The sequence below is a fragment of the Dendrobium catenatum genome, unplaced genomic scaffold, assembly GCF_001605985.2.
Source record: "Dendrobium catenatum unplaced genomic scaffold, ASM160598v2 fragScaff_scaffold_1482, whole genome shotgun sequence".
Lineage (NCBI taxonomy): Eukaryota > Viridiplantae > Streptophyta > Magnoliopsida > Asparagales > Orchidaceae > Dendrobium > Dendrobium catenatum.
This window is the reverse complement of record NW_021319944.1, coordinates 1,826,175-1,851,395: the sequence shown is the minus strand read 5'-3', so window position 1 is coordinate 1,851,395 and position 25,221 is coordinate 1,826,175. Positions and strand designations below refer to the sequence as shown.

The 25,221-nt window shown below is 39.4% G+C and overlaps 1 protein-coding gene across 2 annotated transcripts in view; it reads left to right on the top strand.

Moving 5' to 3' along the window:
• Positions 1–1,588: 1,588 nt before the first annotated feature.
• LOC110115789 (putative E3 ubiquitin-protein ligase LIN-1) overlaps positions 1,589–25,221 on the top strand; it is a 61,107-nt gene continuing 37,474 nt past the window's right edge. The window contains exons 1-5 of one of the 2 annotated variants that reach the window (XM_020849158.2): positions 1,589–2,577; positions 3,123–3,195; positions 3,788–4,033; positions 4,324–4,400; positions 4,496–5,665. In XM_020849158.2, coding sequence (XP_020704817.1) covers positions 1,982–2,577; positions 3,123–3,195; positions 3,788–4,033; positions 4,324–4,400; positions 4,496–5,665 — 2,162 coding nt within the window. In that variant the 5' untranslated portion in view covers positions 1,589–1,981. Of the gene's footprint in view, positions 2,578–3,122; positions 3,196–3,787; positions 4,034–4,311; positions 4,401–4,495; positions 5,666–25,221 lie in introns of both variants that reach the window. The other variant, XM_020849157.2, reaches the window with a different exon arrangement.

Sequence of the window (25,221 nt, the reverse complement as noted above, 5' to 3'; positions counted from 1 at the left end):
ACAATAAATACTAACTGAATCATTTCAACTATAAGGCACCATGACTTTTCTCTTTTTCAAGGTATTTTACAATAAAAATTTTATCTCTTATTACATTTAGCTTTTAGTGATTTATATAATGTCTTTTTCTTCTACAATCCAGTCAGTAAATGGTGTTTTAGTTTTAATGCCATCTACAAATCTAGTTAACCTAGAGTGTCCTTCCTGTACTAAAATCCACAGGAGATAATCAAGCGATTTCAGAAAAGTAGACATACGTGTTTTCAAAAATTGAAAAGGATGTTATCAAATAATGCGGTTCTAGCGACGAATACCCTTCAGGTGTGTTACTATTTCCAAAAGTAAACATGATCATTTTCAAAAAATTGTCTAAACCTTAATTTTAAAAGTAGGCTCTGATACCACTTAAAAGTTCATGTATGTTAACCAAGATGGGGTGGGGGGGGGGATTGGAAGTTTAAAATTATCTTTGTAAAAAATAGAAAACTATTTTTCAAAAACAAAATTAAAAGTGCACGAAATTCAAAATGTGGTAAAAATTAAAAATAAACAAACAAAAAAATTTATAGTATTTTTGTCTAACAAGACCTATGTCTACTCCCTAAAGACTCCCTCTTTAGATACTGCACTATACCAAAGTGACTCTCCTTTTGCTCCCACAGCAAGGTGGAAAAGCCTATACAAACATCCTTTTCACTGACTCCGGTGAGGCAGAGAACCCAACTCCTTTTGCTTCCTCCTGAAGCAGGCAGAGAACCTAACTTCTTTCTCTTCCTCTTGAAGCAGGCAGAGAACCTTGATCAATTGCTAAAGTAGACCTCTCAAAAACCTCCAAGGAACCATGGACGACGGCTGGAGAAGACGCGGATCCTTACTTGAAGCAACCTTTGTGAAACCCTTATAAACTCCTCACAAGATCCTCTCTCTCTCCCTTTCTCTCCCTCTCCTCTTGGCTCTCTCAGGTCAGGACCACAGTAATAGATCTCATCTTTAGTAAACAAGAGATCTTATAAAGAAGGGCTTTAAATTTGCCATAATTTGCAATTAATCGACAAAGATCGTCTTGGACGATCGACGGATCGTCCTGTACGATCAACACAAATTCAGCTCAATCAGCTAAGACGATTTGGAGGGCTGGACGATTAGAAGGTTTTTTTTGTTCTGATCATCCACATCATCTTGTAGGATTAGTTCAAATCGTCGAATATCGTCCAAACAATCGCTCTATTAGGCCAGACTTTAGCTGACAGTCCAGGATGATTTGACTTATGTTAAGAAAGGTAGGGGTAGACCTAAAAAGACTTGGTTAGAAAATATTAGGAATGACCTTTCTTTATTAGGTTTAAATGAGAATTTGACTTTTAATAGAACACAATGGAGAAAAAGGATTCATGTAGCCGACCCCACGTAGTGGGATAAAGGCTTGATGTTGTTGTTGTTGTTGTTGTACTCTTGTACTCTTTTATCTTTAAGTGCATTGAATCTTAATGCAAAACTTAAAAGTTAAAATTTATCTCTATCTACCGCCGTAAATATTTTAGAACGCAATAAGAGCTAAACATTAACAATAAATTTTTGACAGCGAAATTGCAACCGAAAGCAGTAATTTATTTATATAATTTAATTATAATAAAGTGAGAGATGAGAGTTAATTAAATAGTATATTTTCAGCAGCAAGGAATGTGAGCCGACTCTTGCCCAAGTACAATTGCACGGTAAAAGTAGATGCACGAAGAGAAGACTCCGACAACAACCCAAAACAGAGGGAAAATCTCACTAACAAACAACGGTCACATTTCCACCCACTACCTTCTCTACGTTGGTTTTCAGGCCCAGCCAGCCTTGGATTTTTGTCCTAAGCTAGTCACGAGCAATCCCTCCACAATTGCTAATTTTCCATCGCTTAAACTCATTTCCTCTCCTGCCATTATCATCCGCCCAATTATATCTCTTGAAACCACAACAGTCACCGACCATAGCAATGGCTCCTCTTACATCCTACCCAGAATCCGTTGCGGCCATCATCTCTACAGTCGACCATAACTTTCGTGGGCTTCTGTCATGCCCAGCCACCCGCCGCTCCCTCCAGCTCCACTGCGCTTCCAAACTTACAATTCCTAACAGCAGATTCTTTGAATTCTTTGACCATTCGATCCTCTCAAACCTGTATTGGGGCATCGAGACCATTGAATCAGCAATCAATTCAACCTCGGCAAGCGAGCAAAATATGCTCCTTGCTAACTCTGAGAAGATGTTGCAGGTTCCAGCAATACTTGATGAGGATTCAGTCACTGCAGGAATTAATAACAAATTCATAGTCTGCTGCTCCTTCTTCCACTTGGCATTTATCAGAAAGCTCTGGAGTGACGAGTGGCAGATGGCCATGCATTTCCTTCAAGCTGTCTTGGTGTCGCCCAGCTTTGTAGGAACAGAATTTGCACCTGAATTGTATGCGAGCTTATTCGGGTCTTCGGCAGCCAATGTAGATGAAGTAGCAGCAAGACAACAAGCCAGGAGGTACAAGGACTGTCTTATGTTCTACCAAGTCATCTGCCATGGTAAATCAAGAAAAAATCAGTGAGTGCTTAGTTTGAACAAGCAAATTATGATTATTTCCGAATGATAATTTCTACTTTAGTTTGAAACGAAAATGAATGATGGAATGAATAATTGAGCGCCAGATGGAAACATAGGAATGATCACACTGTGACCAATCAGCTTTTTTCTTGGTAATAAAGTTTGAGGGGACAAAATAATGAAAGAAGGATGACCTCCAAACTTTTTACTCGAAAAGTTGAATTGTTTTCTGGGCTCTCTCTAGTAATGCAAAGTAAAAGTTAGATTCCTAACTTACAACTGTAACACCATCTCTTAATTCAATTCTAATAACAAGCCAGTAAAAGGTTTGCCAAGTTTATTCAGTGGAAATGCTAAATTATAGATCTTTAAGAATAATATAATAGTAAAACTTATGACATGGCTCGCATAATGAGAAAAAGAATTTTTTGTATAATATTGAATAACATGAGAAGGAAGCGTTAAATGTACATTATTTTGTGACTAGCAAAATTACTGGTTTCATGCATAGAGTAACGATTTCAACTTTCACTATATCGTCACAGGTTTAGAGTCTTCTCCAGCAACAGATTTATCGAATCAGATGAACAAGAACCTACATTAGCAATCCTCAATGGTGTAAGCATCTCTAAATCTTTTTTGTTGTCTACATACTTTAAAATTGGTAATAATGTTACTCTGTACAGCATTTAAAGTTTTGCCTGAAAAGAATTTAGCCATCACCTACGATAAGTATTCTGTATTATATAATGTTACTTGTTTGTATTTTTGCTTTCACGCATCCGTTTCATGAATGGTTTCACTTCGAAGCTGATTTAATCATCCCTTAGTACCTTGCGTGCTATACTTCAAGACTAATCATCATCACAGCCGTAATCCAACTGTTGGTTGGATTCATAATTTCATTTTACCAGTAGTCAAAACCCTTCTTACTAATAATTTCACATTAATTCTATCCAGGTTGTTGCTACATATTTTGTTCATCAATATACATGCTTAAATCCCCTATTTTTTAATGGCTTATATTTAATAGACTCTTTGTTCACTATTTCTCCAATCTAAACTTTTCACATTCTTCTTTCTAGTTTTATCACATTTCCATTCTCATTGTCTAATAGTACCAAAAAATGCACCATAGAACTTCTATTCAGAGGCGTAATTTTAGCCTATTCTATGGATGAACTAAACAAGTTGAGCCGAATAAATACAGGTTAATAAGGCCAACCAATCAGATTCCAGTAATGATATGGGGAGAAAGAACATTATGGCAACTGTGTCCAATTCAGTGGAACGTGATTCTACAAAATTTGCTAACAGGAGAGCTAATTCCATACATTCTGATGAATGTTTTGACACAAACATCAAGGATATAAAACGTCTACAAGAGATGCTAGAGTCACAGTCATATTCATCAGTTTCCATCCGCTCAGATTTTGATGAAACAAGTGATTCAGAGGTATAACTAAAATCTAATCAGCATATTTATGAGGTTTTTTTTGCTGCTAATACCCACCATTTTTTTTCATAATACTAACTAAATTCCATTGGGGAAGCCAACCATAATTTAAATGCAAGGTTCATATTGCATGATATCATTTCTACCGTAAAAGCCAATGAGAAAAAAAATCTTAGTTACAATTTCCAAAATCCCATTTCAAAATCGATAAGAAAAATTCAAGAGAGCAAAACAAAGCTCTGAACTTCAAAAGTTAATTTACTATATGTTGTTACCAGTTCCTGAACCAGGTACATATACAGAGGGGAAGTCCAGTAAATGGCATTTTGGACAATGAACATCTTTCAGCTTCTGATATTACTGAAAGGTAAGCTAATGAAATATTAAAAGACAGCATGAAATAAAACTTCTTTTCAGTGTATAATTTCTTATCGTTTCCTTACTATAAAGAATATGATGTAGGAATTGTTTGCCCAAAATCCCTGCTCTCATTTGTAATCTGACTTGTGAGCCAAAAGGTCCTTTTAGTGGCTTACCTGTTGAAGACAATGAAACAAATGCTACGCATTTATTATCATACAGAACTAATAGTTTACGGACTGATCGGAACTTTTCACCCATGCATTCCAAAGTCGTTGATTCAAATTCTTACTATGACTATCATAGAGGAGAAAAGCTCCCTCGATCCTCACCGAGGCGTGATGTCAGATGCATCAGCAGTTTCTTATCAAAATTCCCAAAGAAATATGACATTTCTGAATTGATTCGTCATGGAAGTTTTGCACCAGAGCATACATTTTCCATTCGTCAGAAAGACTGGAGTGAAGATAGCTCAAATTTTGAGAACTCTAGACACATTCAACTTCTACAAGGATTTGAAAACGTCATTTCAGTTTTATGCACCTCAGATGGTTCAAGGAATTGTGAAGATGTTAATTGGGAGAGCACCATGTGGGAAATGCTGCATAATAATCCTGAGCTCAAATACAGTTCAGCAAAGTATGAAATACTCCAACAACTTTTTAAAATTCTGTCAAGTTCAAAGAGAGAAAGTGAAATAAGAGTTTGCGTATCCATCTTATTGGGCCTCATTGCTGTAGACAACACAATTATAGATGATATTAAGAGAGAAAATTTTCATTTGTATAATCTAGCAACTGCATTAAAGAGAAATGTGCATGAGGCGGCTAGTCTTATCTATTTGCTCAGTCCGTCGCCTTCTGAGATTAGAAGTTTAGAACTTTTACCAGATTTAGTAGAAGTTGCATGCAACGCTAACAGGGAAAAACAGAAAATGAGGCCTCAATCCGTCACACCTACAACAGCAGCTATAGCCATGATTGAAATTCTTGTGACAGCATTTGATTATGTTACGAATAATATGCACTTAGCAGCTATTAGTTCTCCTCAGGTTCTCACTAAACTTGTGAATGTTGCGATGAATAACAATATGAGTGAAGGTGTAGCCTTGGCGACCATTCTCATGAAGTGTATGCGACTAAATGGAAACTGCAGAAAATTTTTGTCCCAGTTTACTCCAATTGATCCATTTATTCATCTCCTAGGAAGTAGCAAAATGAGTGTCAAATCCGCTGCACTTGGGTATTTCCACGAACTACTCTGCATGCCAAGGTATGGTTAGTACATCGCTCCTAAAATAAACAAGTAGAATGATACATTCAACCGAAGGTCAATTTCTAATTTTCTGCTATAGTTGAAATCCGAAGGCACAAATAAGCGTAAACTTGAAGAACTGAGCAACAACATTAGAGAAAGTCTATCAACATTTAATTATTCATGATGTTGGAAATATTTTAGAAGAAAGGTAGATAGGCAAGCAATGAGTTATGGAGATTTTGTATGGGATAATAGATTAAAAAATGTATTACTATTTTTTGTTGAGTAATTTTTAGCTTGGCTTACAACATTATGACATTACCTATTTATAGGTGTGAAAACTAAATATAGAGACTTCAATAACATACAACAACAACATCAAGCCTTTGCCCACTATGTGGGGTCGGCTACATGAATCCTTTTTCACCATTGTGTCCGGTTAAAAGTCAAATTCTTATTTAAATCTAATAAAGAAAGATTATTTCTAATATTTTCTAACCAAGTCTTTTTAGGTCCACCTCTACCTTTCTTAACATAAGTCGAATCTAATACCTCAACTTTCCTAACCAGGTCATTGGAAGGCCTTCGTTTAATGTGACCAAACCATCTAAGGCGACTCTCTCTAATATTATCTTCCACTGGAGCTACTCCAACCTTTTCACGTATATGCTCATTTCGTATCCTATTTCTAAGGCTCAAGCCACTCATCTCTGCAACACTTAACTTAGTATTATGCTCCCCTTTTAATGGCCAACATTCGGCACCATAAAGCATTGCAAGTCTCACCACCATCTTATAGAATTTTCTCTTAAGTTTGAGGGAGACTTTTTGTGGGCTCCGAAAATTCTGCCCTGACCTCCGCTCGCGTTTGATTGCTTTTTTGGCGAGGGAGTTTTAACAAAATTAAGTTACGGGGTAAATTTTGGGAAGGCAAATGAGTTTGTAAGTAAGACACTACCCAGAGATTTCGCCCTCATTTTATGAGGACTTTATGATCTGAGTTCTGGTTTCCTATAGGCACAAGCCCCTATAGTTAATTACCCCTCCCGATCACGAGAGAGAACTTTCGAGAAGGCTAGTCATCAATCAGATACGTAGATAATACGTGTTATCTGGCATATATTAGCAGCATAGATATTTAAAATGATTTGAGAATTTGATATTTAAAATAGAAATTTTCACCATCTTGCACTTAAAGCGGATGGTGGGGGAATGGATGATAGACCCTGTCAAGATCCCATGGTTCCGTCGTCCCGGGTCATTGTGGTCACTGATCTATTTAGTCAGAAGAGGTAGTCGACCCAACCTGACAGAGGGATCCTTGTCGGTAGGCATGGGTTGCTTCGTCCAAGGGGACCTTGTAGACCTGGGTTGAGTGTTTGTCTAAGGGGGCAAAATTTGAATCCACCTTAGCTAATAGAGGGTTTTGTGCCCTATCGATCATATCCTATTGATTCATATCTCAAGGATTTGATGTCACTAAGGAACGTATTGGCTTTGGCCATAACCGGTATTTCGTGATGCCATTTGGCGGCAAAACCACTCGGTTCAGAGGGCCCCGGGTCATAACTATTTATCCTGTGGTGTCATTTGGCAACAAAACCGCCGGTTAGAAGACACATATCACGTCCTTATTGGCAGGAGATTGTTTAAGAATGGATCATAGTGATATTTTCGACTAGGCATTTAGCTCTATGTGAGCTGAAGTTATATTCAAATTTGTCCACCTCGGCAAATTATTGCAGATGGTGGATGGATTTTGCTTTAAGTATTTGAATAGTTGAATTTTCATTTTAAATATTTGGAATTGCGATTTCTCTTGGAGTTTCGATTTTGAACTTTGTGGGTATTTGGGAAGGAATTTGAAAGTATTTGTGAACCCCTTCGGTTGAGATAAACATTCAACACGCCCATCATCGGGGTGTTTGTGATCATTTCCATTTGTTGATTGAACATTGTCAACTTTGTTGAGTTGTCAACAGAGGATCGGGTTTCTCGGGCTTCATGCCTTTATTTGTGAATTTTCTTTGTTAAAGGACTTGAATGTCTAATATGAATGTATAAAAAAAATTTTCCGATCAACTTCGTGACAGCATATTTATCCGATAGTTTGAACCCTGTCTACTCCTATTTACCTGCTTAGGAGGATCGGGTTTCGTAAGCTTCATGCTTTGTTAATAAATTCTCTTGATTATAGGCCTTGAAGGCCTAATATGAATGTATTAAAAAAAATATACTGGTCGCTAACACCGTGTATTTGTTTGAAGGTTCAAACTTTGTATACTCCCATTTATCTGCTTAGGAGGATCGGGTTTCGTAGGCTTTATGCTTTTATAATTGAATTATCTTGATTATAGGCCTTGAAGGCCTAATATGAATGTAATAAAATAAATAAATCGGTTGCCAAAACCGTATATTTGTTTTATGGTTTGAACCCTGTCGACTCTTATTTATTTGCTTAGAAGGATAAGGTTCAAACTTGAATTCACTTATTGACCCACGTAACATCCCTAGGCGTCACATATGTATCAATAATACGCTCGCTAGGGCGCATGTGGGTGTTTGGGGGCATTTTATAATTGATTGTTGAACCTTGTTGACTCCTATTTGCCTGTTTAGGAGGATCGAGTTCAGATTTATTGACCCGCGCAGCATCCCAAGACGTTACGTGTATACCAAAGACACGCTCGCCAGGGCCCATGCAGGTCATATGATTGCATTTACCCCTTTAGTGTACCTACGTATATACAAAATATTATGCACATGCAGGGATACTTTGAAATATTTTAGTTATGCAAATAATTGCCATTTGAATACATACTATGTCATTTGAGAGCTCATATACGCCTTCTGTCCGCTAATACAAGTGTTGTGGATTCAGTAGCGGTATATCTGGATGTCATGAGACACCTCATTGTCCCGATGTTAACTCCCTTTTTTCTCATTCACTGGGGAGGTTTCCTTGAAATTTGTGACACTGCCTTGAGAAGAATCCCTTTCAGGATCTTTAGTGTAATAAACTTGTTATTTCCGATATTTGTGGATGCAAGCACTGTTTTCTTCTTAAGTACAGGACCAAGAAGAAACTTTAGAACACCAGAAAGTTTAGGTCTAATTTGTTCAAACATCTCTTTCCTTCTACCAGGGGGTGTGTCCTTCTCCATATACTGAGTTGCCCTTATACCCGATGTACTTACAGATCTCAATCACCGTTATCGTAGGTGATCTCTGTACTTGTGTCCACAAAGGTTCGTTATACTTACAATATACCCATTGTTGTTATCCATAAGCGGCTCGTGTGTATTTACGGGGGATTGTTGTATTCAATATGACCTACTAGAAATATTCATAGAAGAATCATTGTTCCTACATCATATCCACCCTTTCACCAATCTCAGGTGGGTTCGATGTATTTGCTTTCCCCTTGTGTTGTAGCACATTGTATGTATACTTTATTTAACACTCATTGTATGCTTGTGCATATGCTTACAAGGGGAGGATCACCAATTATAGGCAAGCTCACTATGTTCATTTGTTTATGTGTTGATCTCGACTGCGAGCGGTTGTATTTGTCGTCATCTCCCTTTTACATGATGATTGACGGATTGTTGCACTTGCTTTCCATTTGAGATTGATTATGTGGGGTTAATACACTCGTTGCATGTTCCTTACTCATGTTTGTAGAGAGTCCATCGTATTTACAACTCATCGATGTTGCCTTTCTTTGGTGGACCACTATACTTGCAAGTTGACTGGCTTTGATAGCAAGATCACGTTATTTGATTCAAGTTTAGGACTTCTGTAAGTCTGCTTATTGTTTTGTTTAGTTCAGGTGTAAATGCTTGTTCAAGTTCAGATCAAGTCCAAATCGAAGTCTTTGTTTGATGTTCTAGTCTTGTTCAAGTCCCCTGATGTTGCACAGTTCGAGTTCTAAGTACAAGTTCAAGTGCTTGTTCAGGATTTTTTTAAGACTTTGCAGGTTTAATTATATATTCAAATTGATTTGAATTTAGCTCCAGTTTGATCTTATTTTATTTGGATTTGACATTTAATTCGTCATTTAAATTTTGTTCAGGTTCAAGTCCACTGTTCTTATGAGTCCAGGTTCTTGTTCTTTATGAATTTTCGGCAACCTCCCGTTGTCTTTCCCGTTTAGGGGAAAACAACTGAAAATTGGGCCTCCCGCCACACTAGAGAAAAGTATGCATGGTAGGTGCCCTTGGATGAGGACATCGCGGCCGTAAAATCTTTAACCCCACTACGCCATAGAAAGGCGCGCACAAGTCTTTGGTACCTACAACAACAACAACAACATCAAGCCTTTATCCCACTACGTGGGGTCGGCTACATGAATCCTTTTTCTCCATTGTGTTCTATTAAAAGTCAAATTCTCATTTAAACCTAATAAAGAAAGGTCATTCCTAATATTTTCTAACCAAGTCTTTTTAGGTCTACCCCTACCTTTCTTAACATAAGTCAAATCTAATACCTCTACTCTCTTAACCGGGTCATCGAAAGGCCGTCGTTTTATGTGACCAAACCATCTAAGGCGACTCTCTCTAATTTTATCTTCTACTGGAGCTACTCCAACCTTTTCACGTATATGCTCATTTCGTATCCTATCTCTAAGGGTAAAGCCACTCATCCACCTGAGCATTCTCATCTCTGCCACACTTAACTTAGTATTATGCTTCTCTTTTAATGGCCAACATTCGGCACCATAAAGCATTGCAGGCCTCACTACCATCTTATAGAATTTTCCCTTAAGTTTGAGGGGTACATTTCTATCACATAACAAGCCCGATGCATTCCTCCACTTCAACCATCCAACTTGAATTCTGCTGATAATATCCCCATCTATTTCACCATCACTTTGAACAATTGATCCAAGATATCTAAAACGTGTACTCTTATTAATGACTTGATCGCCCAAAGTCTTTGGTACCTGTTACAAGAAAAATAGTTGTTTCTCCGCAGGTATAAAGCCACGTACGGTTACTTAAAATTGTCCCGGCCACGCCAAGAAAAGCGTGCACCAGGCCTACCAGCCTCGTCATAAGTGTCGCACCGGGTTCCCTCCCACCACGCTAGAAAAAAACGAGCATAGCGGGTTTGCCGGCTCGACACGAATGCTGAGAACAGGATTTTGGAGCCGAGGGGTCTCTCACCTACCTCACTTACCTTATCGTAGGTGTCGCACCGGGTTCCCTCCCACCACGCTAGAGAAAAGCGTGCATGGGTGGTTTGCTGGCTCGACACACACATCGAGGTAAGAGAGGGATTTATGCAAACTTTTTCTTAATTTAATTATTTAAAATTAAAATAATTAATTAGAATTAATTAAAATAATAAGTTATATTAACTCGGAATTAATTATAACTTTTTAATATTAATTGATTTTAATAATTTAAAATTAATTAATGATAATTAATAATAATTAAATCTATAAATTATAAATAATTAAATTTAATTTTAATTAAGATTAATTATAATCAATCATGTTAATTATAATTACTTAATTAAACCTAACCTTAATTAATTATAATAATTATAATTAATTAAAACTAATAATTATAATTAATTATAATTAATCAAAATAATTATAATTAATTAAAAAAAACACTCCTTGGTTCAGTGGATTTGTGAGAATAGGCCGAAGAAGCGTACAGGAAGGAGGAATTTACACTCACAACAAGCGGGCTCTTTTTTTTGCTTCCGATCAAAATGTCCCAACTTCCGATCCGACCGGAAAAGGGAGTCGTTGAAGGGATCAAAGTCGCACAGTCACGAAGAGCCGGAGACGTGGTGGAAGGGAGAAAGTTACTTCACAGCAGTGAGCTCCCAGCGTTGCTTCCGTCAAAATGTTGTAACTTCCGACTCGACTGGAGGGGAACGTTGGAGGAGCGAAGCTGAACCGCACGGAGGAGCCGATGAAGCGTGGGATCGGGTGAAAGTGATCTTCGCATGAGCGAGCTGTTGTCCCGCTTCCGACCAAAATGTCGGTTTTCCGATTCGACAGGGAAGGAAAGTTATCGAGAGCGAAGTCGAACATCACGAAGGAACTAGAGAAGCCACACCACAGCCGCGAGCTCCTGTCGTTGCTTCCGTCAAAATGTCGTGACTTCCATCCCGACTGAAAGGGAAGTAGTAGAAGGAGCGAAGCTGAGTACCGATGAGAGTGGGGAAAGAGCTGGAGCGAGGGAGAGGAAATGGGAGAGAGAGAGAGAGAGAGAGAGAGAGAGAGAGCAACCGAACCCCTCCCTTCCTTTGGCCTTTTAATGTCGCGAGGATATCGTGAGGGATGCGACATTAAGGCGTGGTCTCGACGTGCGACGATGTGTGACGTGGGGATACGTCCGAGCAGGTACGCAATTTGAATTTTTTTTTAATTTTCTTTTTTTGTTATACAGAAAAGGGTTAACAAATGCCCCCCCCCCCAAACAAATGTGATACGTGTCTAGAGTGAACCACGTTTGTTGTATGATGGTTGACCTTGGGGATCTCTAGATATTTATTCTAGATGTCACACTAGGGGTTTCATTTAGCGGATCTCCAAAACTTGTTTGGATGTCACACTACTATTCTTTCTTCATGACTCTTTTAGATATATCTAGAGATGATTGATGCATTGGCTTTAGTCAAGTAGGACTCCCAGGATAACGATATAGCACTTCGTATTTGGGTCCCTAGAGTATGGCCTTATAGGTTAACAATGATGGATAGTATTGCCATCATTTGTTCTCTTTTAACACCCCTGTCACTTTAGTTTATAGCTTTTCTGTATATGCTCAACATTCTGCTATTATCTGGTTGTTTCTTGGTCAAAATTTTAAATATTTATTTGAGGATCTCGACATGCAGCGCGATGTCGACCTAAATAAATATTTAAAATGCTCCTAGTCTTTAGGGACATTTGTAAATATCATCCAGGGTCCTCATTCCACAGCTTTGTCTTGAGTCCTGAGATTTTGAATCCTTCTGCCTAGTGCTCTGAGTGGCGAACTTGGAGAAAGATTATCTCATTTGTCTTTACTAACTTGTCAGAATATTTATATATCTTATGCCCTTTGCTTCTAGTTTTGGCGGGCTTGATGAAGGGGTAGATGTCGATAATCTAAACCCTTTAGGTTTATACTATGTCGATCGCGAAAATTCATCGGTCCAGAGCTTTGTGCATAGCAGACTTGTTGATGACGAATCCTTTTGGTTCAACCTTAGGCTTTGTATGAACTGTATGATAGTTTCTTCGATTCTTTGCTTTATGCTTTAGCGGACTTGTTGAAGAAAAATTTCTTTGATCCTCGCTTTGTGCATTACAGATTTGTTGAAGGATTTGTAGGTTCCGAATTTGGTTGATAGTACCAAATATAGGTAGTATATTGATTCTTAACCACTTGAGAAGACTTTGATCTGAGTCACTTGAGTTCATCAAATCGGGAGAGCTAAGATTTGATAGCTCTTCATCCCCAGGTTGTTGAGATGGGGGTTCCTCTACTACGGCCTTTCTTAAGGCTTGTTGAGTAGATGGAGATGTCAGCGATCCGATCATATTTGGGCTTATTGGATCCGACCTTTTACACACATTCAGGCTTCAGACTTGCGCTATGGGAATTGTGCTTCCCAACGCTGATTTTATTGAAAGTTGGCAGATTTTGAGTCATCATTTGTGGTTAAAGATTTAGAGCCTACGAGCATTTGGTGATTGTTTGAAACTCATATTCCCATTGGAACTTTGATTCTCCAATCATTTGGGAGAATTTGGTAGACTACGATCACTTAAACTTGTCGAGTCAAATTAGTTTTCGCACTTCCTATGATCCTTACTGACGGGTTGACGAAGTGGGGGTTCCGCTACTACGACCTTTCTTATGGCTTGTTGAATAGACGGAGCTACCAGTGATCCAAACATATTTGGGCTTGTTGGATCCGACCTCTTACATCCATTCGAACCTTAAGCTTCAGGCTGTCGAAAGACTTCAAGCTTCTTCGGTTCAATTTGTAGAAGTGTGTAGCCACAAAAATCTCTTTTTTGACTTTTGAATCTTTGTACGTTGAGGAAGACAGTGTCTTGAATATTTAAAAGACCACCTGCATATACTTTGAAGAGAGTTCATGGTATTATTCAGCAAAAAAGAACATTTGAATTGATAATTTTAAATATTTATTCAGGGATCTCAACATGTAGTGCAATGTCGACTCGAATAAATATTTAAAATACCCGTCTCGCAGGGACATTTTAAAATGGAATGAAATTAAAATTTTGAGATTTTAAATATTTATTTGGGGATCTCGAAGCATAGTACGATGTCAAACCAAATAAATATTTAAAAAGCCCCTAGTCTGACGGGGGATTTTGAAATACATTCTCATAACACCAGAGAATTCAAAAATGTGAAATGTATACGCTAATAAACATGTATGAAAATATAGCATATTAAACATAAAATTTTCTTGGGTAATTTTATGCATAATATTTTTTTAGATACCAGTCATTGATCAGCGGCATGAGCCTCTGACCATTCAAATTGATGAGTTGATAAGCTCCTCCCTCATACACCTTCTCAATGATGAAAGGTCCTTCCTAGTTGGATATAAACTTTCCACCAATTTTTCTATGTGGGATGATTGACCTTCTTTGCACCAGGACCAATTCCCTTTCTTGAAATGATCGAGGACGCACCATTCAATCAAAAGACTTTGTCATTCTTGCTCAATAAATCTCCTGGTTCTGTTGGGCTTACAACATGACTTCATCGAGTGCATCGAGCTCTTCCATCCTTAACCGAGTATTTTATTCTTGAGTTAGCTCATTCTGGATAGCGACTTGAAGGGATAGAAGTTCAACTTCTAATGGCAACACTGCTTCAACTCCGAACACCAGCGAGTAAAGAGTGGCTTTGGTTGGCATTTTGTAAGTAGTAAGATAGACCCATAACGCTTCTGACATCTTCGTATGTCACTCTCTTTTATTTTTGGTGAGGATCTTTTTCAACAAGTTCACCAGCGTTTTGTTAAAGGCCTCTGTCAAGCCATTTTCCCTTGGATTGTATATGGATGAATACCGCCAATCGATTTTGTGCCGATCAACAAACTTATAAATTTTTGTACTTTTGAATGTAATACCGTTATTTGAGATTATGCAGTATAGCACACCGAATCTATAAACAACGTTGTGGGTGAAGAAGTTAAACACGTGCTCGGACGTAACTTCCTTAAATGGAGCTGCTTCTGTCCACTTGGAGAAGTAGTCGGTTGCTGCCAAGATGAAACGATGTCCTGTTGATGACGGCGGATCTATCGGCCCGATAACATCAGTACTCCAACATTCAAATGGCCAGGATGCTATTGTAGGATGCAGTGGATTTGGTGGTTGATGTATAACAACACCATGAATCTGACCATTCTTGGCCAATATTAGCCCATTCTTTTAATTATAACCACCACCATGGGGTCTGATTGGTGCGCTCCACAAAGTCCTTCATAAACTTCTGCTACCACCTTATCAGCTTCTTGGGTCTCTAGACACCTTAGCCACATTTGATCGAAAGCACGCCGATACAATGTATTGTTAACAAACGCGTATCTTAGTACTCTATGCCTGATATGAGTAGCTAATGACTTATCAGTTGGTAGTTTACTTTCTTTGAAGTAGTCAATGAAAAGCTGCCTCCAATCATCCTCTACTTCGACATCTAGGCAATGCCACCATGATTCTGAAGTTTAACTAGCCTTGCGTCTTTTCATATGAACTTGATATTCTTCAAGTTGACCTTTAAGATTAACTGATCAGGGAGATTGAGGATCAACCGGGGTTGCATCCTACTGGCTTGAACTAGGTATTCCCTCTGCATGTGGGAGTTATAACAATGCTGGCTCTAGGACCTGACGATTGTTCACCATAATTATTATAAGTCATTCATCATCCATGTTTGTCATTTCTTTAGCCAATTTGGCAAGGCAATCAGCTTTGCTATTTTGACCTCGGGGAACTTAAGCTAATTTGACAATTGGAATTTATTTCATAAGCTCAAAAACTCGCCGATGATAACAGTCAAACTCAAACTCGGTGATTTTGTAGACTCTCAGCACTTGATTTACAACAAGTTAAGAATCACCAAAGATTTGGAGGTTTCGAATTCTGACATCGATCTCAATCATCAATCCTGCTATTAAAACTTCATATTCGGCTTCATTGTTGGTCTAAGGTTCAGTCAAGCTGAATGAAAATCTCATTCTCCCTTAGGTGCCACAAAAATGAGTCAAATTCCGGCTTGAGTTTTTTCTAGATTTGAAGGTCGAGCACGCTTAATTGATGAGCTCCATCAAAGTACATTTCTCATACTCATATCCTCTCCTCTTCTTCGACATTCATGATCTGCTCGTCGGGTAAATCATCGTTGAGAGGTGAATCTGCAGGGATAGGATGTGCAGCGAGGAAATCCGCCAGCACTTGCCCTTTTATTGCCTTTTGTGGGACGTATGTGATATCAAATTGCAGGAGTATCACTGCCCACCTGGCTAAACGATTTGTCAATGCTGGTCTTGTCATCAAGAAATTTAGCGGATCGATCTTTGATATCAGGGTGATTTTGTGAGATAGTATATAATGACAGAGTTTCTGAACTGCGAAAATTAGGGTCAAGCAATGCTTCTTAATTGGAGAGTAGCGTATTTTCGCTCCCATCAACTTTCGACTGATGTAATAGAGCGTGTTTTTCTTGCTTTCTTCATTATGCTGGCCTAATAATACTCCGAGGGACTCTTCTAGTGCTGTTATATACAGTATAAGAGGCTTCCCCGGAATTAGCACCGCAAGAATAGGAGGGTTCAACAAGTATCTTTTGATACTGTCGAAAGCCTCTTGACACTCATCATCCCATTTAAAGCGTATATCTTTTTTCATCAGTTTTGAAAATGGTTAGCACCTACCCGACAGATTCGATATGAATCACTGAATGAAAGTCAGTTGTCCTTGGAAGGAGCAAAGTTGTCGCAGGTTCTTTGAAGGTGGCTTCTCCATGATTTCCTTGATCTTGTTGGGGTCGACTTCGATGCCTCGATGTCGAACAACGTACCCCAGAAATTTGCCGGAGGAGACCCCAAATGCACACTTGAGAGGGCTCATCTTCAGACCATATTTTCTTATTCTCTCGAACACTGTTCTCAAATTATTTAGGTGATCTTTTTAGTCCATGTTTTTAATGACCAAGTCATCTACGTAGCATTCGACCTTTAGATGAAATAAATCATCAAATATACGAGTCATCGTGCGTTGATACGTGACACCAGCATTCTTCAGGTCGGAGGGCATGACTGTGTAGCAAAATATGTCTGTAGGTGTTCTGAATGATGTATGCTTTTCATCTTCAGGTGCCATTTTGATTTGATTGTAGCTCGACGATCCGTCTATGAAAAAGAACATATCATAGTTGGAAGTATTGTCAACTATAAGCTCTGATACTTGGAGCAAAAAATCATATTTCGGGCATGCCTTATTTAGGTCACTGAAGTCGATGCAGATACGAATCTGATCATTCTTCTTCTTTACAGGGACAATATTAGCAATCCAATCGGCATACCTTCACGAATAAAGCCTGCATCTATAAGCTTCTTCGTTTATGAAATCACCTGTTCTTCAATCTCCAATGTTATTCTCCTTGGAGCTTGTTTGACGGGTGTTGCATCAGGCTTAATGGCTAATCTGTAAACTACTACGTCAAGGGAATAAGCCAGGCATCTCAGCATATGTCCAAGCAAAACAGTCCCTGAATTCATAGAGAAGTCCTTTTATTTTTTCAACTTGATCGTCTGGTAGAAGAGAGCTAATGAAGGTTGGGTAAGGGTCTTCATCAGTTCCCAAGTTGACTTCCCTTAGCTCATCCATCATAGCAGCCTATCCACCGTCCTCTAATTCTTCTGGTGCAAGCTTGGCTTCTAAGGGTCGGTTATCATAAGCGTTAGCTTCATATATCTCATTATCATCATTATCGGATTTGATTTCTCTGCATGTGATTGCTCGGCAAGTCTCCTTCTGGAGGTATTTTCGCTTGATGAACATGATGCCTTTGTACACAGCTATATCCTTCTGTCGTAGTAGACGCGAATTCCTTTCATACTAGAGTCCTAGGCATGTACGAAGTTGTCGTTTAGTGATAGGAACATTGATCTGCTTTCGTAGCATTCTTTGAATACCTTTGATATTAAATCGAGATAGCCTTATAGGAAATAACTCTTCGGAATCGAGGTGCATGCAACACCAATCATAATTCTCTTCTTCGCGCATTCTCGTAGAATATAGCACATTCCCTGGCGCAGTCTCTTTTTTAAGAGGCAGATAGAGGGTAGAGAGTTCTTTAATCTTATGCACTTCACGTGAAATGATTTCCTTGAAGTGTTGTAAGGGAATACGCGTGACTACGAGCACACTGTCTGAGATCGACAGACTATCTATTCTTTTGGAGAACACACCCCGCGCTGTGTTCATGTAGATAGTGTCGTCGTCATAATCGTTATTTGAAAATTCAACATCCCTACTCCATTTGGCTGTTGACTGACGTATCCTCTGGGATTTTATAGGTGTGACATCACTTTCATCTGTGTCACTCCCAAGGTGAGGCACATGTTTTCTTTCTTTTGGAATGGTCGATGCTTTGAGAAGAGTCGGCGTTGCCTTCTTTCTCCCTACTTGCTTCTCACCTCCCTGTTTGGGTTGCTTTGCAGCTTTTTAGTTTGATGTTTTAGCCTCAAAAGAACTCGAAAGTTTACTTCTTTGGCATGAAGTATCTGGCATCTTCATATATCGTTACTTCATGTACTGCAAAGGGCTGGATGTCACCAGAGATCCTGAATTCTTCTCCGTCCCTGAGATACTTCATACACTGGTGTAATGTTAACTAGACAACGCCATATTCATGCAACCAGGAGCGACCTAGTAGTGCCTTGAATGAAGTGTCCGCATCAATTATATGGAACTTGGCTTCTGTATGAAGTTCCCCAAATACAAGAGGGAGCATAAATGACCCAAGGGTGTTCTGCCTTTTCTCGTTGAAGCCATGCCACCATTAATTTATTTTGCCCAAGGTGTTCCACGTCGAGGCACAATGATCTCAGTGCCCTCAGACTCATAAGATTTATAGAAGATACGGGATCGATCAAAATCTGACTGATCATCATATCGTCGCTCTCCGCCATAACATACAGAGGGCGGTTGAGATATGCCATTCCAAGCATTAGATCATCCTCGATAAAAGTAATTATTGGCTCATTCCGAGATTGCAAGACCCCAGTCAAGTTGCGTTCAACAAAATATGCCTCATATCTTTCGGGGTCTTTAAGAGCTTGAATCAATGTCTCCAGAAGGTCTTTAGACATCACGAGGGCGTCGTATATGTTGAGTTGTGCTGGGATCTTCCTCAAGTGGGATAAGATATTATAATCTATCCCCTTAGCTGGAATTTCTTTCTTCTTGAAGTATTTGGGGATAATATCTTCATTGATAATTATCTCTTTTCCTTTATCTTTATTAGGAATCCCTTTCTTTGGTGGAGGTGACAATACCTTGTCACTTCTCAATTGCATCTGGGTCACCTCATCTGATTTAGACTTATTTGATGAAACATTCTCTTCAGAGTCAGCCATTGTCATGTCTGGAGATTCATCTGTGGACTCAGAATTGTCCCCCAGTCTCACTTACTCCATTTGCGACGCTATGCTTGTATCTGAATCTTCATCATTTGGAAAACATAGAACCTCTTCTGAACTGAATTTCATTGATAACACTATTAGACAGAAATCAGGGGCCGTTTCTTCAGCGTATTTCTCTTTAGCTTATATCTTTGATATCGTAAAGATGACCCGGCATGTCTCTGTAGGAAGAGATTCATTCTCAGTTTCTTCCTCATTTTCATCTATTTTGAGCTCTTTCATGAAATCACCAAGCTTGATAGGCCTCCTGGCAGTCTGGTAATATTCACCTAAACTATCAATAGCCTTTTGAGTTGCAGTCTTCTTCTCCATAGGCTTATTCAATTTGGTTTTCTTGTTGAAAGACTTTGATTTTGACTTACCAGACTTTGATGAGCTAGTTGGGCCAGATTGCTATTTGGAGGTGAATGCATGTGACGCAGGCAACGACTTTAAATTTAGCATTGGTTCAGTAGGAGACTTCCACTTGACACCCGGAACTCCTAGCTATTTCAGCATTTTGGTTGTCTTCTTGGAGACCACAGTCTCCCATTGCTCATCTTGAATAGATTCTTTTGTTGTTTCTTTATGCGAGAGTACGAAAGAGGATGTGACTACCCAAGTGGATCTTTTATAAAATGAACTAACATGCTATCTGATAATGTTAACTCTCCCATTTTGTACTTTTTCTCCAACCAATCTTTGAAGACATAGCAATCTTCAATTGGATGACTAATTACCTGATGATATGGGCAGTAGTTTGGGTCGCCACTGTGTTTAGACTCTTCAGGTCTTTTGCATTCTAACAATTCCAGATCGGCCTTGAGTGCTTGTCAGAACAGTTTAGCGACACTATCCCTCTTAAATGAATATTATTTGTTCATTTTTCCTTGAGGGAGGGGAACGTTCTATCACCAGTTCCCGTGGTTTGCCTCTGGCGCTTTCCTCCACCGGGAAAGGCTCGAGGTTTATCATTTCCTCCAAGCACCAGCTTTGTTTGAGGATTTAGATTGTAAGCCTGTTTTGATTTTTCTTCATACTACATTGGCTGCTTCCCTTTATCTACATTATATACTGCCCTTTTACCATTATAAAGTCTGGGAGGGAATGTAGAGTCAACCTCATTTTTCCTGGGGTCAGGTGCCTTGACCTTTTTGGGTCTGTCAGGGAGGCTTTTAGATTTTGATAAGTTTAACTTTTCAAACTTTGCAACCCTATCCAGTAGGTCTTGAAAGATAGTGATTGAAGTCATGCATAAGAATGATTGTATTTTATCATCAATGTTCCCCATCAACAGTTGAACTGCATGTTCTTCTTCTAGTTGTTGCTCGCACTTCATACTGAGATTGCACCAGCGTGTTATATAGCTCGTCACTGACTCATCCTTTCTCCTTTTATTTTGAATGAGATCAGCGATGATAGTCTTCTCTGTTGCACTAGCAAATTTTTTCATGAACAAGTACTCTAATTTCGTGAAGGTCTTTGGTGAATCATTCGACAGCTCTGCGTACCATTCGAAAACAGTTCCACTCAAGCTGCTAACGAATTGTTGAAATAACAGAGCGTCATTACCTCCCATGTTCCTGAAGGTAGCTTTAAATTGTGCGAGGTGGTGTTTGAGATTCTTATTACCATCGAAAATATTGAATTTCGTTACAGAATATCCCTTTGGATACGACACCTGATCGTACTCTACTGGGTACGGGTGACCTATTCCTACCAATTTCTATGTCTGTTCAGCAGCTATAATGGCCTTAATCTTTTCACTGATTAAGCCCTCTAGCTGTACTGCGGTCACAAGTTCAAAGGCGCTCACCACATTTTGTGGTGTACGCTGGCGGGTAGGATCATCAGTCTCTTTGCCACCTTCAAGTACACCCTTTACCCCTGAGGCTTGCGACGCCTGGAGATTTTGAGGATTTATCGGAACATTGCTCACAGCTTGGTTGACTGGCTGAGCCGGCGCAGGACCTATAGAAGTGGTCTTCTGCATCATCTCCATCATAGCCGTCATTTGAGTCATCATCTCAATCATTTTATCATTTAATTGAGAGATTTCTCTATCTTTCTAATGCATCTGTCGTCTCATTTGTCTTCTCATTTCAACGAGCGTGATATCTTCACCAAAGAAGGGGTTTTCTCCGACCTCATCTTCCTCCTCTCCTTCTGTGGAGCGAGCACTTCAGCTGGTAATGGATCTAGCCATATGGCGACGTCGATAAACACATACGTGTGGCTATGATTGTTGGTCATCTCCATCATCATCATCTTCAACATCGATGTGGCTGACCATATGAACCACCTCTATTTTAATAGTACCTTCATCATCATATTCTTACCTCCTTGTACCCGAATTTCTAAGCGGCGTCGCCACTGAATTTAAGGTTCTTGACTCGGGATGATTATTTCTTCGATTCGCGGACAGCAATTGAAATGAACATTTTCACTAGCCAAAGTAGGTGAATGACGGGATCTCCTAGAGGACTCACCAAGATGTCGACCGTCACTATGACTGTCATTATGGGCCTTCATTTGGACCCATCTTTGACGAGTTATGTTAGCAGGTGCAGATCTCCGGGAGACCATTCCAGATGTTACACCCGATCTATCTCTTTCTTCAATCATCTTTTCTTTTTGATGTTCGGCCTCCATACTTGTTTTCCTTTCCACTGGGCCATTTTGACGGCAGATTCTTGGACACGTGGTCCAAGTGTCATGCCCCGATGTGCTTCCTGCGGAGCTTGTCGTTGGTATCCTCTTCTTTCTGCTATCACAACAGATGATAGCCTCTCTCTTGGAGGGGTTCTTCGAGCCTCAACAACTAGCGGCCTTTGAAACTTCTTCTTTATTAGCCCCTTCTCCTTAACTGTCTTCAGAACTCAATGTACTCGGGCAGATAGGCGTTCAGGCTCTTTTATCTTCTTAGGAATTGGGGCTGCAAGACGACGCTCCAAGAAGGATTGCTTGAGCTCACCAGAAGAGTTGTTTCTCTTTATCAACTTCAGGTTAGAGAACCTATTTTGAGTGGGAATATTGATCTCTGGTTCTTGTGCTGGCAAGTTGGATGGATGGATTGGTACTGGCAGCTGTTAAGTGCGCAGCTCTGTATTTCTCTTCCTCCTCTGCCTTCTGTTGAGCCTTCCTCCAGATGAGGAAGCTTCAGTATTATATTTCCTAGATGCAACAGGCTCTCTGGGCAGGACAGTGGTGCCCGTAGACACCACGAAAATTTTGTTTCCAGTAACAACCTTTTTTGCAGTAAGGGTCTCAAGCTGGGATAATATTTCAAAGACGGAAGCTCTTCCCTGAACAACGTCCCTAGCAGTAGCTCGCGGCGCTGACAGATGCGCACTTTATATAGTAGTCCTTTTCGGGTAAGACCTTCTAGAAAGTTCTTCAGAATTTATGTCGTACACAAGGACGGATGCAGCCTTTGCAGTACCTGCTGAGAATTCAAGTCCACCAAAATGGATAGTGGCTCCAGCATTTCCAGTCTCTATGATAACATTTGCCAGCTAAATCTTGACTCCTCGTCTCAGTTGGACGGTCATCGGGGTGTCCTGCATTTTCATTATGCACAAATGAAAGGCAGGGGTTAGTAATCAAAATTTGATACGTCACCCCACACTTTCATATTGCAGAAATAACGCATAAGAAATAATAGAAACATGAAATTTAAGATATAATTAATACCCTGCTCATTGAATTTCTAATGAATCTTTTTTAAAAGATTGATTTTTAGGAAATTTAAAATTTTAGCCCATGTGGGTTTGCTTGCTACTATAGCCTATAATTGACTAGCTAGGGATGGAAAGAGAAATCAATCCTCAGTGGAGTCACCAGAAATCTGTGGGCTCCAAACACAAGAAAGGATCCTTGTCGGCAGCCATGGGTTGCTTTGTCCAAGGAGACCTTGTAGACCTGGGGTGAGTGTTTGTCTAAGAGGACAAAATTGAAATCATCTTAGCTAACAGAGGGCTTTGTGCCCTATCGATCATATCTTATTGATTCATATCTCAAGGATTTGATGCCACTAAAGAACGTATTGGATCTGACTATAATCTATATTTTGTGGTGTCATTTGGCGAAAAAACCACTCGGTTCAGTGGGCCCCGGGTCATAACCGTTTATCCTGCGGTGCCATTTGGCAGCAAAATCATCGGTTAGAGGACACGTATCACACCCTTACTAGCAAGAGATTATTTGAGAATTGATCCTAATGATATTTTCGACTAGGTATTTACCTCTATGTGAGCTGAAGTTATATTCAAATTTGTCCACCTCAGCAAACTGTTGCAGATGGTGGATAAATTTTGCTTTTAGTGTTTGAATAGTTGTATTTTTATTTTAAATATTTGAAATTGAAATTTCTCTTGGAGTTTGGATTTTGGACTTTGTGGGTATTTGTGATGGAATTTGAAAGTATTTGTGAACACCTCCGGGTGAGATAAACATTCAACACGGCCATCATCGGGGTGTTTGTGGTTATTTTCATTTGTTGATTGAACCTTGTCAATTCTGTTGAGTTGTCAACAAAGGATCGAGTGTCTCGGGCTTCATACCTTTGTTTGTGAATTTTTTTTGTTAAAGGCCTTAAAGGTCTAATATGAATGTATAAAATAAATATTCTGATCAACTTCGTGAACGCATATTTATCCGATGGTTTGAACTCATATACTCCTATTTATCTGCTTAGGAGGATTGGGTTTCGTAAGCTTCATGCCTTTGTTAATGAATACTCTTGATTATAGGCCTTGAAACACTAATATGAATGTATTAAAACAAATACACCGGTCGTCACAATCGTGTATTTATTTAAAGGTTCAAATCCTGTCTACTCCCATTTATCTGCTTAGGAGGATCGAGTTTCGTAGGATTTATGCTTTTATAAGTGAATTCTCTTAATTATAGGCCTTGAAGGCCTAATATGAATGTATTAAAACAAAAACACCGATCGTCACAACCGTATATTTATTTAAGCGTTTGAACCCTGTCGTCTCCTATTTATGTACTTAGGAGGATCGGGTTCAAAATTGAATTCACTTATTGACCCGCGTAGCATCCCTAGACGTCACGTATGTACCAATAATATGCTCATCGATGTCCATTGGGTGTTTAGGGGCATTTTATAATTAATTGTTGAACCTTGTCGACTCCCATTTACCTGTTTAGGAGGATCGGGTCCAGATTTATTAACCCGCACAACATCCCTAGACGTCACGTGTATACCCAAGACACGCTCGCTAGGGCCCATGCAGTTCTTGTGATTACATTTACCCCTTTAGTGTACCTATATATATACAAACTACGGTGCACGTACAGGAGTACTTTGAAATATTTTAGTTGTGTAGGTAATTGCTATTTGAATACACAACACTTCATTTGAGAGCTCTTATATGCCTTCTGTCAGCTAATACGAGTGTTGTGGATCCGGTGGTGGTATATCTGGATGTCATGAGGCACCTTATTGTCCTGATGTTGACTCCCCTTTCTCTCATTCACCGGGGAGGTTTCCTTGAAATTGGTGACCACTACCTTGAGAAGAATCCCTTTCAGGATCTTTAGTGTAGTAGACTTATTATTTCTGATATTTGTGGATGCAAGCACTGTTTTCTTCTTAAGTACAGGACCAAGAAGAAACTTTGGAACATCAAGAAGTTTAGTTCTAATTTGTTCAAACATCCCTTTCCTTCTGTCAGAGGGTGTCCTTCTTCATACACCGAGTTGCCCCTATACCCGACGTACTCGCAGATCTCAATCACCGTTGTCGTAGGTGATATCTGTACTTATGTCCACAAGGGTTCGTTATACTTATGATATACCCATTGTTGTTATCCACAAGAGACTCGTGTGTATTTACAGGGGGCCGTTGCACTCACTACGACCTC